A 14,659-nucleotide genomic window follows, 5' to 3' on the forward strand; every position below is an offset into this window, starting at 1 on the left:
TCTGCAACCCCAGATAGTTCGAGATGTCGGGGAACTCGACTGAAGGGTAGTTTTCGAGATTGTATGACAAATCCTTCTTTCCGAGACTGTAGGGGTCGATTCCATTGCGCATAGCAATCTTCTGAATATATCTAAAGCCAGCAGTGGCTTCTAGATTACGAGCGTACTCTGATAAGTTATCGCTAGTTGTTTGCACTATGGCAGCCGTTTAGACCACCAGCTATTTCATTTCCAGTAAAACCGCTAAGAAAAGTCACGTGACTGAAACCCAGAAATAAATAATGGATGAATGGAACTGTAAACAAATGTAATATTTAGATGCCTAAAAGTTGATGAACTACACTGTCCATTTGTGACGCACACACAAAATGCCTGTTTCTCTGGTCCCACTTCACACCACTTTCCCACATAAAGACGAAATTAATAAAAATGAGAAACACAAAGGGAAATATGTACTGCAAAAAAAAAAAGATTATTGCTAAAAGAAAAAGGTTTTACAATTCATCAGTTTGGTTTGAAATGTAAATATTTTTGCAACTCACAAAAGTCTCACCTTATAATATGTTCTTTCTTGTCACTACTAAAAATCTTACTTGGACTCCATATCTTCCCTGCATGAAATATCTGATAACATTTTAACATGATTACCCACAGCAGGCCTTCTCCTCCTATGACTGATAAGCAGTCAGGGGTGGTTACATAATCCACTCGTCTCTCCTTCCTGTCCTGTGTTCCTCTAGTTCCTGCTCTGGTTCAGCGGGATGCATTTCACCCTGCAATATGAATGTGCATCCTAAATTCTGGCAGTGAGTGTGTGTGTGTGTGTGTGTGTGTGTGTGTGTGTGTAAAGCAGCAGACCACGGACGAACGAGATATGAAAAAGATTAGAGTTTATGTAACTTTGTTGGAAAAGAAGGTCAATTTTTTTTTTGGCTGTTTCGAGAGAAACAAACGTCACCATAGCTATCACACTTCCTCAGCCTCAGTTGTTTTTGTGTAATTTAACCTCCATTCGGTTCCTTTTCCTTTTCTGCACATACTGTACTCACTTGACTTTTCCTCTTCAAGCTATTCTGCCTGCTCTTGTTCTGCCACTTTCACACTCGCAGTCTGGATCCTGTGCTTCACCCTTTTACATACTCACTATTTGCCTTTCCCCATCTCCTCTCCTCGCTCCATTTGCCCTGTAAAGCAGAAAGACAGACGCTCGTTGAGTGACGAGTGCATTAAGAAAGTATCTATATCCAGACAGGTTAACTCTTTCCAGTCATGACTCAAGACAAAAGCTTTTCCCTGCAGCTAATAAGTTTATTGGTGAAATAAGCATTGCTTTGTCAGTGTTTTACACAAATCTAAAGGTGATGATACACGGGGCAACTTTTTGGGCAATGTTGCCAGCAATGGGCAACCAGGTGAGACACAGGGTGATTAGGGCAACAGATGATTGGCAACAACCAATCAGATAAGAGCAACTCACAAAAAAAAAAAAAAATCATGAGCTGCCCATCACTTTCAACTTGACACAAGAGAGCTAAGGTTACTCCTACATAGCTAGCCATCACTTTCAGCTAGCTACAGTGGTGCTTGAAAGTTTGTGAACCCTTTAGAATTTTTATATTTCTGCATAAATATGACCTAAAACATCATCAGATTTTCACACAAGTCCTAAAAGTAGATAAAGAGAACCCAGTTAAACAAATGAGACAAAAATATTATACTTGGTCATTTATTTATTGAGGAAAATGATCCAATATTGCATATCTGTGAGTGGCAAAAGTATGTGAACCTCTAGGATTAGCAGTTATCTGAAGGTGAAATTAGAGTCAGGTGTTTTCAATCAATGGGATGACAATCAGGTGTGAGTGGGCACCCTGTTTTATTTAAAGAACAGGGATCTATCAAAGTCTGATCTTCACAACACATGTTTGTGGAAGTGTATCATGGCACGAACAAAGGAGATTTCTGAGGACCTCAGAAAAAGCGTTGTTGATGCTCATCAGGCTGGAAAAGGTTACAAAACCATCTCTAAGGAGTTTGGACTCCACCAATCCACAGTCAGACAGATTGTGTACAAATGGAGGAAATTCAAGACCATTGTTACCCTCCCCAGGAGTGGTCGACCAACAAAGATCACTTCAAGAGCAAGGCGTGTAATAGTCGGCGAGGTCACAGAGGACCCCAGGGTAACTTCTAAGCAACTGAAGGTCTCTCTCGCATTGGCTAATGTTAATGTTCATGAGTCTACCATCAGGAGAACACTGAACAACAATGGTGTGCATGGCAGGGTTGCAAGGAGAAAGCCACTGCTCTCCAAAAAGAACATTGCTGCTCGTCTGCAGTTTGCTAAAGATCATGTGGACAAGGCAGAAGGCTACTGGAAAAATGTTTTGTGGACGGATGAGACCAAAATACAACTTTTTGGTTTAAATGAAAAGCGTTATGTTTGGAGAAAGGAAAACACTGCATTCTAGCATAAGAACTTTATCCCATCTGTGAAACATGGTGGTGGTAGTATCATGGTTTGGGCCTGTTTTGCTGCATCTGGGCCAGGACGGCTTGCCATCATTGATGGAACAATGAATTCTGAATTATACCAGTGAATTCTAAAGGAAAATGTCAGGACATCTGTCCATGAACTGAATCTCAAGAGAAGGTGGGTCATGCAGCAAGACAACAACCCAAAGCACACAAGTCATCCTACCAAAGAATGGTAAAGAAGAATAAAGCTAATGTTTTGGAATGGCCAAGTCAAAGTCCTGACCTTAATCCAATCGAAATGTTGTGGAAGGACCTGAAGCGAGCAGTTCATGTGAGGAAACCCACCAACATCCCAGAGTTGAAGCTGTTCTGTATGGAGGAATGGGCTAAAATTCCTCCAAGCCGGTGTGCAGGACTGATCAACAGTTACCAGAAACGTTTAGTTGCAGTAATTACTGCACAAGGGGGTCACACCAGATACTGAAAGCAAAGGTTCACATACTTTTGCCACTCACAGATATTCTCTTTATCTACTTTTAGGACTTGTGTGAAAATCTGATGATGTTTTAGGTCATGTTTATGCAGAAATATAGAAAATTCTAAAGCGTTCACAAACTTTCAAGCACCACTGTATGTTACCTAAAACCATTGCTCATTAGCTAAATCCCATTCAATCTCTATGGCGCAGTGGTTAGCTAACAGAAGTTTACACTTAGCTGAAAATAGATGTCTGTTGGTTTTTCTAAGCACTCGATGAGGTAAAGTCACCACTTTGGGTTTACACGTAACAACTTACCAGCATAAAAAATTATACAATTTGTCTCTCTTTTTCTTCATTCCACTGCCGTTGAGACGCCACCATCTTTGTTGAAAATTTCAGAAGCTCTCAGGTGGTCATGTGATTCACTGCTAGCACTCTGATTGGATGATCTTAAAACGTTGCCCAAAATGATCAAAATCATTCAGATAGAAATTATGTTGCCCATTCTCAATGGGAAAGAGTCGAAGCGCAAGTGCCCCGCAACATTGGCCAAAAAATTGCCCCATGTATTAAGAGTATTATCAGTACAGCAGGTTACATCGTAAATATACAGCACTTACAACACGTTTCTTTCAAATATGAGTTCCATAATTTTCCTCAATTTTATGTTGCTTTCACATGTACACACGATTGCAGTGAGAAAAAGAGTTAACGGGAAGTTGACAGGAAGCTTACCATGAAGTGAACTAAAAATGGGGTGTATTAATGGGTGTAGGCAGATGTATTTATTTATGAGACATGAGCTGCTAAACTTGGCCAGGGAGCCACAAACTGAGACAAAGGACAGTGCTGTAATGCTGCAGAAATGCTATTTGTTCTGGATATCTGAGCAAATAGAGAAAATACGTAAATAAATGTTATATATAATACACAAAATGTAATCTGGTGATAATAACTATTTCGGTTGGCTGTGTGTTCTGCATGCTTGGGTTATTTTTGTGCTTGATTTGTGCACTTGGCAAAGGTTTGTTTACCTTTCTTTCCTTCACCGTATTTCTGAGTAATAAATGAGAGAGTTTTAGCAATCCATTTTCAGCTCTGTATGCCCTTGAGCCAATGGTTCTTGCTTTTCAGTTCAGTTATTTATGTGTGAAAGCAAGCCAAACCAAATACCCAACCAAATGTGTCAATTTCACTCAGCAAATGGACAAATAGGTGTGAAAGTGCCCTTAGATTAGCAGAACTTTTGTTTCCAAGGACATTCAAGCTGTCAGGTTTTCTGAGTGTTCGGCAAACATTAATGTTCAGAAATGTTCCCACAGCATTGCTGCAAAATTGAATTGAAAAATAACGCTATTTTTCATCTAACTGGTAATGGTGTGTGAATAACATTTGAATCACATTGTGAAGCAGAACATTATTGCAGCTGATATTTTATGAACATAGCAGAAACATTATTTCTGGAACGTTGCAGATTAACCTTCTCACAACCTGTTGAATATTTACCAAGCGCTCCAGTGATGTTCTCTGTTAGCCGGGATGCACACCAAGGATTAATGAGTGCTTCTTTCCATTCGCAGTTCTTTGTTAAAGAGTCTCGTAAAGCGTTCGACGTGTTCACAGCTCCACTCAGAGGTTCTGTGTGTGCTACTGAGAGCCTCCATCTCCCCCTTCCTCTGTCCTCAACATCATACAGTACCTCCAGCATGTAACTGAGCCATTTAGTGAAAGTGAGACCTCCATAAAGCATTCATTAGGCCCATAAATATCCTTTACTTGCTGTTATTTACTGCAGACTGGTTCTTCCCTGGTCCTCAGGCCACGTGAAAAACGAGTGGTGGTGGTGGTCTGTGACTCCCCTCTTTCTTAAAACCACACAGCCACACACTCCAGACACTAAATTCAGACCAACCCACAGCCTAAGACAGAAGCTCCTGTGGCCTTGCTTTAAAAAAAAAAAAAAAGAGCCAATCCCTCTCATTAAGAACAAGTGGATGAGGCTAGTAAATCCGCCTGCCTCTTGCCATCTGTTCAGCCATGTCCCAGAGCGAGGGATGGAGAAAGGAAGCGAACTTCATGGTTGAGCAGTCGTGAGCTTGATGCTTTGAAGGGGCCGTAGTCTACTCATCAAAGGGCGGCACGGTGGTGTAGTGGTTAGCGCTGTCGCCTCACAATAAAAAGATTCTAGGTTTGAACCCAGTGACCGACGAGGCGCTTCCTGTGTGGAGTTTGCATGTTTTCCCCATGTCTGCATGGGTGTGCTCCGGTTTCCCCCACAGTCCAAAGACATGCAGTTAATTTAACTGGCTACTCTGAATTGGTCTGAATGGTTGTTTCCTAAGCCCAGAAATGGGAGGGTTGCGACAGGAAGGTGTAATAATTAATATTACATGTGGGTCCATGTGGACCTTGACCTGGCAACAGTGCTGATGATGATGTAGTCTACTCATCAGGCCTGCTGTCACAGCATCAGCAAGCTGAACTTCTGGACCAATCTGGAGACACTGATCCATTCTACATGCCTGAGGTCAGGCCCAGTCCAAATCCACACTGAACAAACAGCCTGAAGAGAGTCTGAACATGGAATCTACTGAGTACTGAAACAAGAGCCTCGCTTTATGGTCATTAACACACACACATTTAAACATTTCTCTTATTGGATAAAGCATTCACTCTGTACACTGTACCATAAAAATCACATAATACATCAGATTGTGTGGTGTGGTCCATCAGCATTGAGGTCCAATCTGCTATGAGAGTCAACAGCATTGAAAAGAGCTTACATTCCTCTGTGGTGTGCTGAGCTAACCAGTAGTTTGTACTCTTAATGAGAAAATTGCCGAAATGTTTAGTGTGTTGTGAGTTGGATCACAAACCTCGAGCTCAGTTGGAACACTTTGGTTGAAATGGAGAAATGAGTTGCTGTATGTAAAATACTGTATGTACGTTTTCTACGTTTTATTATATGGACTTTAGCAGCGATGATTTAAAGCACACTATAAACTTAATGTTGTGTTACTCTGTATTTGGGAGTCAATGAACAAGTTTTAATGTTCAGTCCATTTTGTGTATGTCACCATATATATATAATACAGATGCCACAACTGAGACCATGGCCCCACCATGACAAGAAACAGATAGCTTGTCTGTTGTTTGAGAAAAAACAACAACAATGATTTAACACAGCATCTAGCCATTAAGAGTTGGCCTGCATGACCAGTTTGATGTGAGTTTTGGCCAAGTTACAGAGGCCTGTTTCTCAGCTATTCATCCTCATTTGATTCTCTCACTTGGTTTATGTTTCAGAATATTTTCCTTTGGTCAAGATGGGAACAGCAAATGATTATCCTTAAGAGCACTGCCTAATCTTTCTCCACTTTGTTGATTTGACAGATGAGACTGCTCGACCACAGTGTATTTGTCACTGGCTGTAAACTAATTCCTTCCTTTGCATGCGAAATCGCACGAAAGAAATAGGTTCAAGTAAATTATTGATCTGTAATCAGCAGCTGCTGGAAGAATGGGATCCTTAAACAGATATGATCGTTTTAATTGCAGTATAATGAGTATTGAGCTCTCCCAAAGAACTATCTGAACTATTAAACAACTACTCTTTTGTGTACTGGGTGTATAGAGGTGTTGTGTTGGGGTAAGTAAGTAAGTGAGACAGTTGAGCAGAAAGAGGGCTGAGACGGGTGAAGCATGGGAGGGTCATTGTTGGTTTAGTTTTCTTTAGACACACTGTCTTCACATGTCTCTATCTGCCTCTCTCGTTCGCTTTATCTTCCCTCCTGTTCTCTGCCTCTTGCTGCAGTTGCCTGGTGACGATGTTCTGTATTGTGACTGGGGTCATGATAACTGGCGTAAATGACTGAGAGAGAGAGAGTGCATGATTGAGTGAGTGTATGAGTGATTGGATACATGCCCAGCACAGACCTATAAACCAGTACAACCTCCATGTGCTCTTGCACAATGAAACGGCGTGTCCTACATTATATGCTCTTAAAAATAAAGGTACCAGAAAAGGTTTCTTAGAATGATGTCATCGAATAACCTTCTTTGATTTCCTGAAAAACCTTTCAGTCCATTATATTTAGCCATTTTTATGGTTTCCCCAATAACCTGAACAATCACTTTATCGTTTTCCACCACAGAAGCACAGTCTGATTTTATTATTGATTTTATTATAGTTTTCCATTTATTACATTACATTATATTACAGGCATTTAGTGGACGCTCTTATCCAGAGCGACGTACAACAAGTGCAAAAATCAGGTATGAGAAGTGGTAAACTTCTTGACAAGAAAGTTCTAGTGCCAACTGAACAAGTGACAAAACAACACCTAATGTAATATTCTGTTGAAGTACCAACAATCAGCAAAGAGCCAAGGAAAACAAGCTCATACAAATGAGCTGATACAGGACAACTAAATCATGAAAAATAAAACTCCAACGACTAGCACTGAGTCATCATGACCAGGCTAGACACTATACAGCCTCGGTTGGTCAAGACCATTATGTGATTTCACAGTGGGCAGATTTATCTCATATAATCTGTTATTTTCTTATGCAGAATATAAACAGGTGGAGGATGTGTCTATACCAGGAGAGAACTACCGCTGCTGGCCATCCTATCAGCACGACAGATGCATGCTGTCTGTCTACAGCGTCGATGAGGCCATTGGTGTGTGTGAAAGCCACTCTCAGTGCCGGGCCTTCATCATGACCAATCAGAGCACATGGACAGGTACGACATTTCTCTAACTCATGCTGCCTTCATGTGCTATTCAAACGATCAGAAATACCAGCTGCACATGAACGTCCATAAAGAAGCAGTTTTTCTGATTCCTAACCTTCACTCTGCCATAGCAGTAGAGGAAAGGACAGATTCAGTGTTCTTTATTATTGCTTTATTTCTATAAATAAATACAAACTTATTTGGTGCAGTGATTAAAAATATAGGCACTGGCTTACATTTGTAACGATTGGCTGCATTATGTTCATAATTACAATAAAATGAAAAGTTATGAAGGTACCACCGTAGCTCATACTGGGTGTCTAGATACTGTATTTTGTCAAAATCAAGCAGAGTGTATAAATGCAATGCAATGACTTTTTGCAAGTGGAAAATAGGAGCCTCTGTAGTGCATGGCGAGGCAGCATCAGTGCATGTGCATATGAAGAGTTTGGTTCCAAAATGCGATAAGTACCATTAAAAAAAAACAAACAAAAAAAAAGTTCCTGCCAAAAGAAGTTTGGCATTTGATCGCCATTCAAAGTTCCATAATCAATTTTATGCAAAATGCAATATCCAATACATTTCTCTGCACTGTATATCCTCTTTCTTTCCAAATCACGACAAATGCCACTACTGATTTTCAACAGAACCTGATATCTCCAGTCGATCAATCACAGCACACCATTCAAATATGGAAACAGTAATCGCAGCTCCCACTGACTGTCAACATCATGGAAAATCCCCATCTTTTAGTGAGATTTTGAATGAAATAAATGAATAACTTTGATGGACTCAAACATCCATCCATCCATGCCACTTATGAATTTAACTGTACATGCTGTACAAGGTGTCCAAACTTCTAAATTTATCTCATCTCATCATCTCTAGCCGCTTTATCCTGTTCTACAGGGTCGCAGGCAAGCTGGAGCCTATCCCAGCTGACTACGGGCGAAAGGCGGGGTACACCCTGGACAAGTCACCAGGTCATCACAGGGCTGACACATAGACACAGACAACCATTCACACTCACATTCACACCTACGGTCAATTTAGAGTCACCAGTTAACCTAACCTGCATGTCTTTGGACTGTGGGGGAAACCGGAGCACCCGGAGGAAACCCACGCGGACACGGGGAGAACATGCAAACTCCACACAGAAAGGCCCTTGCCGGCCACGGGGCTCGAACCCGGACCTTCTTGCTGTGAGGCGACAGCGCTAACCACTACACCACCGTGCCGCCCTTTCTAAATTTATTGTTCAGGATAAAAAGTTTGTCCTTTAAAAAAAAAATTCCATGTAAACATCTGACTGGGTCTATTAACATTCCTCAGAGCTTCGTGTGTGAAATAGATTCGGGCTTGTAGACGAAAAGATGAATGTAATTTGGGAAAATCTGTGGTCCAGTATAAGAGATGGTCTGAGTTCAGAAGCTGTCATATGTGTAGATTAACTTTATTTCTTGTTTCTCGTTATATTAAACACATCAGCCACTTTATTAGGAACTTGTTCTTGATTCTAAGATTCCTGTTCTTGGCTGACAGGAGTGGAACCCAATGTGATCTTCTGCTGTTGCATGCTGAGATGCTTTTCTGCTCACCACGGTTGGCACGGTGGTATAGTGGTTAGCGCTGTCGCCTCACAGCAAGAAGGTTCTGAGTTCGAGCCCAGTGGCTGACGGGGGGGGCTTTCTGTGTGGAGTTTGCATGTTCTCACTATGTCTGCGTGGGTTTCCTCCGGGTGCTCTGGTTTCCCCAAAGACATGCAGTTAGGTTAACATGGGGCGGCCTTGGGCTGAAGTGCCCTTGAGCAAAGTACCTAAACCCCAACTGCTCCCTGGGTGCTGTAGTATGGCTGCCCACTGCTCTGGGTGTGTGTGTGTGTGTGTGTGTGTGTGTGTTCACTGCTTCAGATGGGCTAAATGCAGAGGAGGAATTTCACTGTGCTTGGGTGTGTATGTGACAAATAAAGGTTTCTTCTTGTAAAGAGTTCCTATATCCTTCCTGGCAGCTCGAACCAATCTGGCCATTTTCCTCTGACCTCGCTTATCAACAAGACATTTCCACCCACAGAACTGTCACTCACTCAGTGTTTTTTGTTTTTCACACCATTCTGTATAAACTCTAGAGACTGTTGTGTGTGAAAACCCCAGGAGATCAGCAGTTTCTGAAATACTCAAACCAGTCCATCTGGCTCAAACCAACACCCATGCCACAGTGAAAGAAAGTCACACTTTGAGATCACAATTTTTCCTGTTCTGATGTTTGAAGTGTGGCGGCACGGTGGTGTAGTGGTTAGCGCTGTCGCCTCACAGCAAGAAGGTCCTGGGTTCGAGCCCCGGGGCCGGCGAGGGCCTTTCTGTGTGGAGTTTGCATGTTCTCCCCGTGTCCGCGTGGGTTTCCTCCGGGTGCTCCGGTTTCCCCCACAGTCCAAAGACATGCAGGTTAGGTTAACTGGTGACTCTAAACTGACCGTAGGTGTGAATGTGAGTGTGAATGGTTGTCTGTGTCTATGTGTCAGCCCTGTGATGACCTGGCGACTTGTCCAGGGTGTACCCCGCCTTTCACCCGTAGTCAGCTGGGATAGGCTCCAGCTTGCCTGCGACCCTGTAGAAGGATAAAGCGGCTAGAGATAATGAGATGAGATGAGATGAGATGTTTGAAGTGAAAATTAACTGAAGCTCTTGATTTGTATCAGTGTGATTTGATGCATCGTGCTGCTGTTACGGGATTGGCTGATTAGAGAACTGCATCAAATAGCAGGTGGATGGGTGTTCCTAATAAAGTGGCCAGTGAGTGTATATTTTATACACACACACACAAGGAAAAGTTTTATTGATGTAATGGATTTATCGCATTTTGGAAAAAAATAAGCAGTTTTTTTAAATAAAAATTTCAAAATCTAGATTTGCATTTTTAATGTTATTCCAACCTCATAGTGTGATATTAAAGTTTCAAACAGAAAATAGTGGTTTTCATGCTACCGTTTTTTTTTTTGTAAAGAAAATACTTTTTTTTTTTTTCAAGTTTATCACAGTGGGCTTATCACATTTTGGAACCAAACTCTTCATCTAACTGTGTGTTTGTGTGTAAGAGAGAGTATGTGGGTATCTGAGTAAAGGTTCTGTGCTGACAGATGTTCTCCTGATCAAACAGTACACTGGCTGCCGTTCCCGCCTCCTCCCTGCACACCTCTTTCATCACTTGTTCGCTCCTTGCGCGCCGCCCCTCCTCTGCTCCCCCTCAGCAGCACACTGCCACTTCATTAAAGCGCGGCCTGAAAGGAGCACATCAGCACGTCCATCGCTAATCTCTATTGAACAACCTCAAGCTGACCACTCATGAATTCCTCCTCCCCCTCACCTCTCCTCTCTCTCTTTCTCTCCTCACTGTCATTTGTCTCATTTGTCTTCCTGACCATGCTTGACTGTGTCTTTGCTTTCTCTCTTCCTTTATTTTTCTGCAGTCCGTCTTTGTCCAGCTTTGTTTCTCTCCAGTCCCTTTCTTGATTAGCTCGTATGTGCCTTACTCCTACATTGTCCTCATTCCCTTTCATTTAGTGCTTCAGTTGTATGGAATGTTTCCCGTGTCGTGGACGTCCTCACTGATAGTCCTCTTGTCTTTTTTTTTTTTAACCCAGGCCACCAGCTTGTGCTCTTCAAAGCAGGTTTGTCCAACATGGCTCCAGATAAAGGAAAGCTAACGTACGTCCGGCTGGACAGCTGAGACGGAGACGGGATGAGGAAGAGCTGTGGTCTCATTGTGTTCTCACACTGCAGTCATTATGTGGACATTTGGGATGAGTCACCTTCATGGCTCTCCATCCATCCATCCATCCATCCATCCATCCATCCATCTATTCACTATTTTTAAAAATTATTTATGCTAAATTCATGAGGACATCGAACACAATGAGACGTAATTTAGTGCAATGGAGTGTCTCGTTTATCTGAGCTCCCTTCTCTGGTTTGAATGTTGAAAATAATTTCAAAGTTGAAGTTGGGCCTGGTTAGGTCCTGGACCTTCACAAGTCATCCTCAGACACACAGCCATCAGGGATCTATTCTTCCTCTTTTTCATTTCCCCAAACCACCTATTCTTCGTGTGCAACCACGTGACAAAATAGTTTGACGTATGCATCCGCTGCCATGTTCAATGACATACAAATCCAGAATGCCGTCTCGTGTGAACAATAACTGTGAAGCATCCCTGACTTTCTCAAAATATTACGATTCTCTGGAGTCCTCTGCCAAGTCAAGCTTCAGAGAAAAAGTTGAAATTTGTGGTTTTGACCCATATATGTTAAAGTCGTCAGATTATACAGAAGATTTCTCATCTCATTATCTCTAGCTGCTTTATCCTGTTCTACAGGGTCGCAAGCAAGCTGGAGCCTATCCCAGCTGACTACGGGCGAAAGGCGGGGTACACCCTGGACAAGTCGCCAGGTCATCACAGGGCTGACACATAGACACAGACAACCATTCACACTCACACCTACGGTCAATTTAAAGTCACCAGTTAACCTAACCTGCATGTCTTTGGACTGTGGGGGAAACCGGAGGAAACCCACGCGGACACGGGGAGAACATGCAAACTCCGCACAGAAAGGCCCTCGCCGGCCACGGGGCTCGAACCCGGACCTTCTTGCTGTGAGGCGACAGCGCTAACCACTACACCACCGTGCCGCCCTACAGAGGATTTAACCTCATTTATTACCACCGATTGAATACCCTGATACTGTGAACTATCTCCATCCATCCATTATCTGTAGCCGCTTATCCTGTCCTACAGGGTCGCAGGCAAGCTGGAGCCTATCCCAGCTGACTATGGGCGAGAGGCAGGGTGAACTCTCTCATTCTACAAAAAAGTGCATAAGTAAAATGAAGTTACTGGGATGGTATCGCTAATATCTCACCTGGCAAAATTGACCCACATTGTTCTCCTTGTGTATCCAAATTCGCTAAGGTTTGCGCTGCTTCTAATCTGGCTTTCTTGGCAGATCTTTCATTTATCCTGTTGCTTCTTGATACTGCGAGATGAGTTTTCGTCTTGATCTTATCGTGTCCTAATTTGAGTCTTGGTACCCAATCTGGATTTGTTTTATTGCATAGGTTTGCCGGTTCTCCTGCAAGGTGAGGAGCAGAGTGTTTGCGCTAAAGCTCAAAAGTTCAATTTAATCAGCAGCTTCAATTAGTAATGAACTCTTACCAGATATAAAGTGGTCATCACACACGCGGGTGTAATTAGCTTCTTCCTCAGTTATACGCTCGGCGTTCCCTGGACAGTTCTTCATCTCTTTTGTCGCCGTTTTTAATTATCTGGGAATTCTGACGAACCATTTCTCTTGGTCACGAGTAGCATTATTCTGCAATTATATACAGTGCCTTGCAAAAGTATTCATCCCCCTTGGTGTTTGTCCTGTTTTGTTGCATTACAAGCTGGAATTAAAATGGATTTTTGGGGTGTTAGCACCATTTGATTTACACAACATGCCTACAGCTTTAAAGGTGCACATTTTTTTTTTTTTATTGTGACACAAACAATAATTAAGATGAAAAAATAGAAATCTGGAGTTTGCATAAGTATTCACCCCCTTTCGTATGAAACCCCTAAATAAGAGCTGGTCCAACCAATTCACTTCATAAGTCACATAATTGGTTGATTAAGATCCACCTGTGTGCAATCAAAGTGTCACATGATCTGTCACATGATGTCTGTATAAATCAACCTGTTCTGGAAGGATCCTGACTCTGCAACACTACTAAGCAAGCAACATGAGAACCAAGGAGCGCTCCAAACAGGTCAGAGACAAAGTTGTGGAGAAGTATAGATCAGGGTTGGGTCATAAAAAATATCCCAAACTTTGAATATCCCACAGAGCACCATTAAATCCATTATAGCAAAATGGAAAGAATATGGCACCACTACAAACCTGAAAAGAGAAGGCCGCCCACCAAAACTCACAGACTGGGCAAGGAGGGCATTAATCAGAGATGCAACAAAGACACCAAAGATAAACCATCCCAGTAACTTCTGAAGGAGCTGCAAAGATCCACAGCAGAGATGGGAGGATCTGTCCATAGGATCACTTTAAGTCGTACACTCCACAGAGTGGGGCTTTATGGAAGAGTGGCCAGAACAAAGTCATTGCTTTATAAAATCACATTTGGAGTTTGCCCAACAGCATATGGCAGACTCCCCAAACACATGGAAGAAGATTCTCTGGTCAAATGAGACAAAAATTGAACTTTTTGTCCATCATGGGAAATGCCATGTGTGGCGCAAACCCAACACCCTGAGAACACCATTCCTACAGTGAAGCATGGTGGTGGCAGCATCATGCTGTGGGGATGTTTTTCATCTGCAGGGACAGGAAAGCTGGTCAGGATTGAAGGAAAGATGAATGGCACTAAATACAGGGCAATTCTGGAGGAAAACCTGTTGGAGTCGGCCAGAGGTTTGAGACTGGGACGAAGGTTCACGTTCTGGCAGGACAATAACCCTAAACATACTGCTAAAGCTACACTGGAGTGGTTTAAAGGGAAACATTTAAATGTCTTGGAATGGCCTCGTCAAAGCCCAGACCTCAATTCAACTGAGAATCTGTGGCATAACTTGAAGATTGCTGTCCACCAACGCAACCCACCTAACTTGAAGGAGTTGGGAGCAGTTTTGCCTTGAGGAATGGGCAAAAATCCCAGTGGCTAGATGTGCTAAGCTAATAGAGACATACCCCAAGAGACTTGCAGCTGTAATTGTAACTTATGCACACTCCAGATTTCTGTTTTTTTTCATCTTAATTATTGTTTGTGTCACAATAAAAAAACAATGTGCACCTTTAAAGTGGTAAGCATGTTGTGTAAATCAAATGGTACTAACTCCCCAAAAATCCATTTTAATCCCAGCTTGTAATGCAACAAAACAGGCCAAACACCAAGGGGGATGAATACTTTTGCAAGGCATTG

General features: G+C 42.4%; 1 protein-coding gene across 4 annotated transcripts in view; it reads left to right on the forward strand.

Moving 5' to 3' along the window:
- Window positions 1-14,659, forward strand: part of pkdcca (protein kinase domain containing, cytoplasmic a) — an 87,906-nt gene that overhangs the window by 35,120 nt on the left and 38,127 nt on the right. For 3 of the 4 annotated variants that reach the window (XR_009655039.1, XR_009655037.1, XR_009655038.1), the window contains exon 6: window positions 7,533-7,706. Coding sequence is in view for 1 of the 4 variants with exons in the window: in XM_060925581.1 (XP_060781564.1) it covers window positions 7,533-7,706; window positions 11,335-11,420 (260 nt within the window). In the remaining 3 variants the exon portion in view is untranslated. Of the gene's footprint in view, window positions 1-7,532; window positions 7,707-11,334; window positions 14,514-14,659 lie in introns of those variants that run through there. The other variant, XM_060925581.1, reaches the window with a different exon arrangement.

The sequence above is a fragment of the Neoarius graeffei genome, chromosome 7 (assembly GCF_027579695.1).
Source record: "Neoarius graeffei isolate fNeoGra1 chromosome 7, fNeoGra1.pri, whole genome shotgun sequence".
NCBI lineage: Eukaryota > Metazoa > Chordata > Actinopteri > Siluriformes > Ariidae > Neoarius > Neoarius graeffei.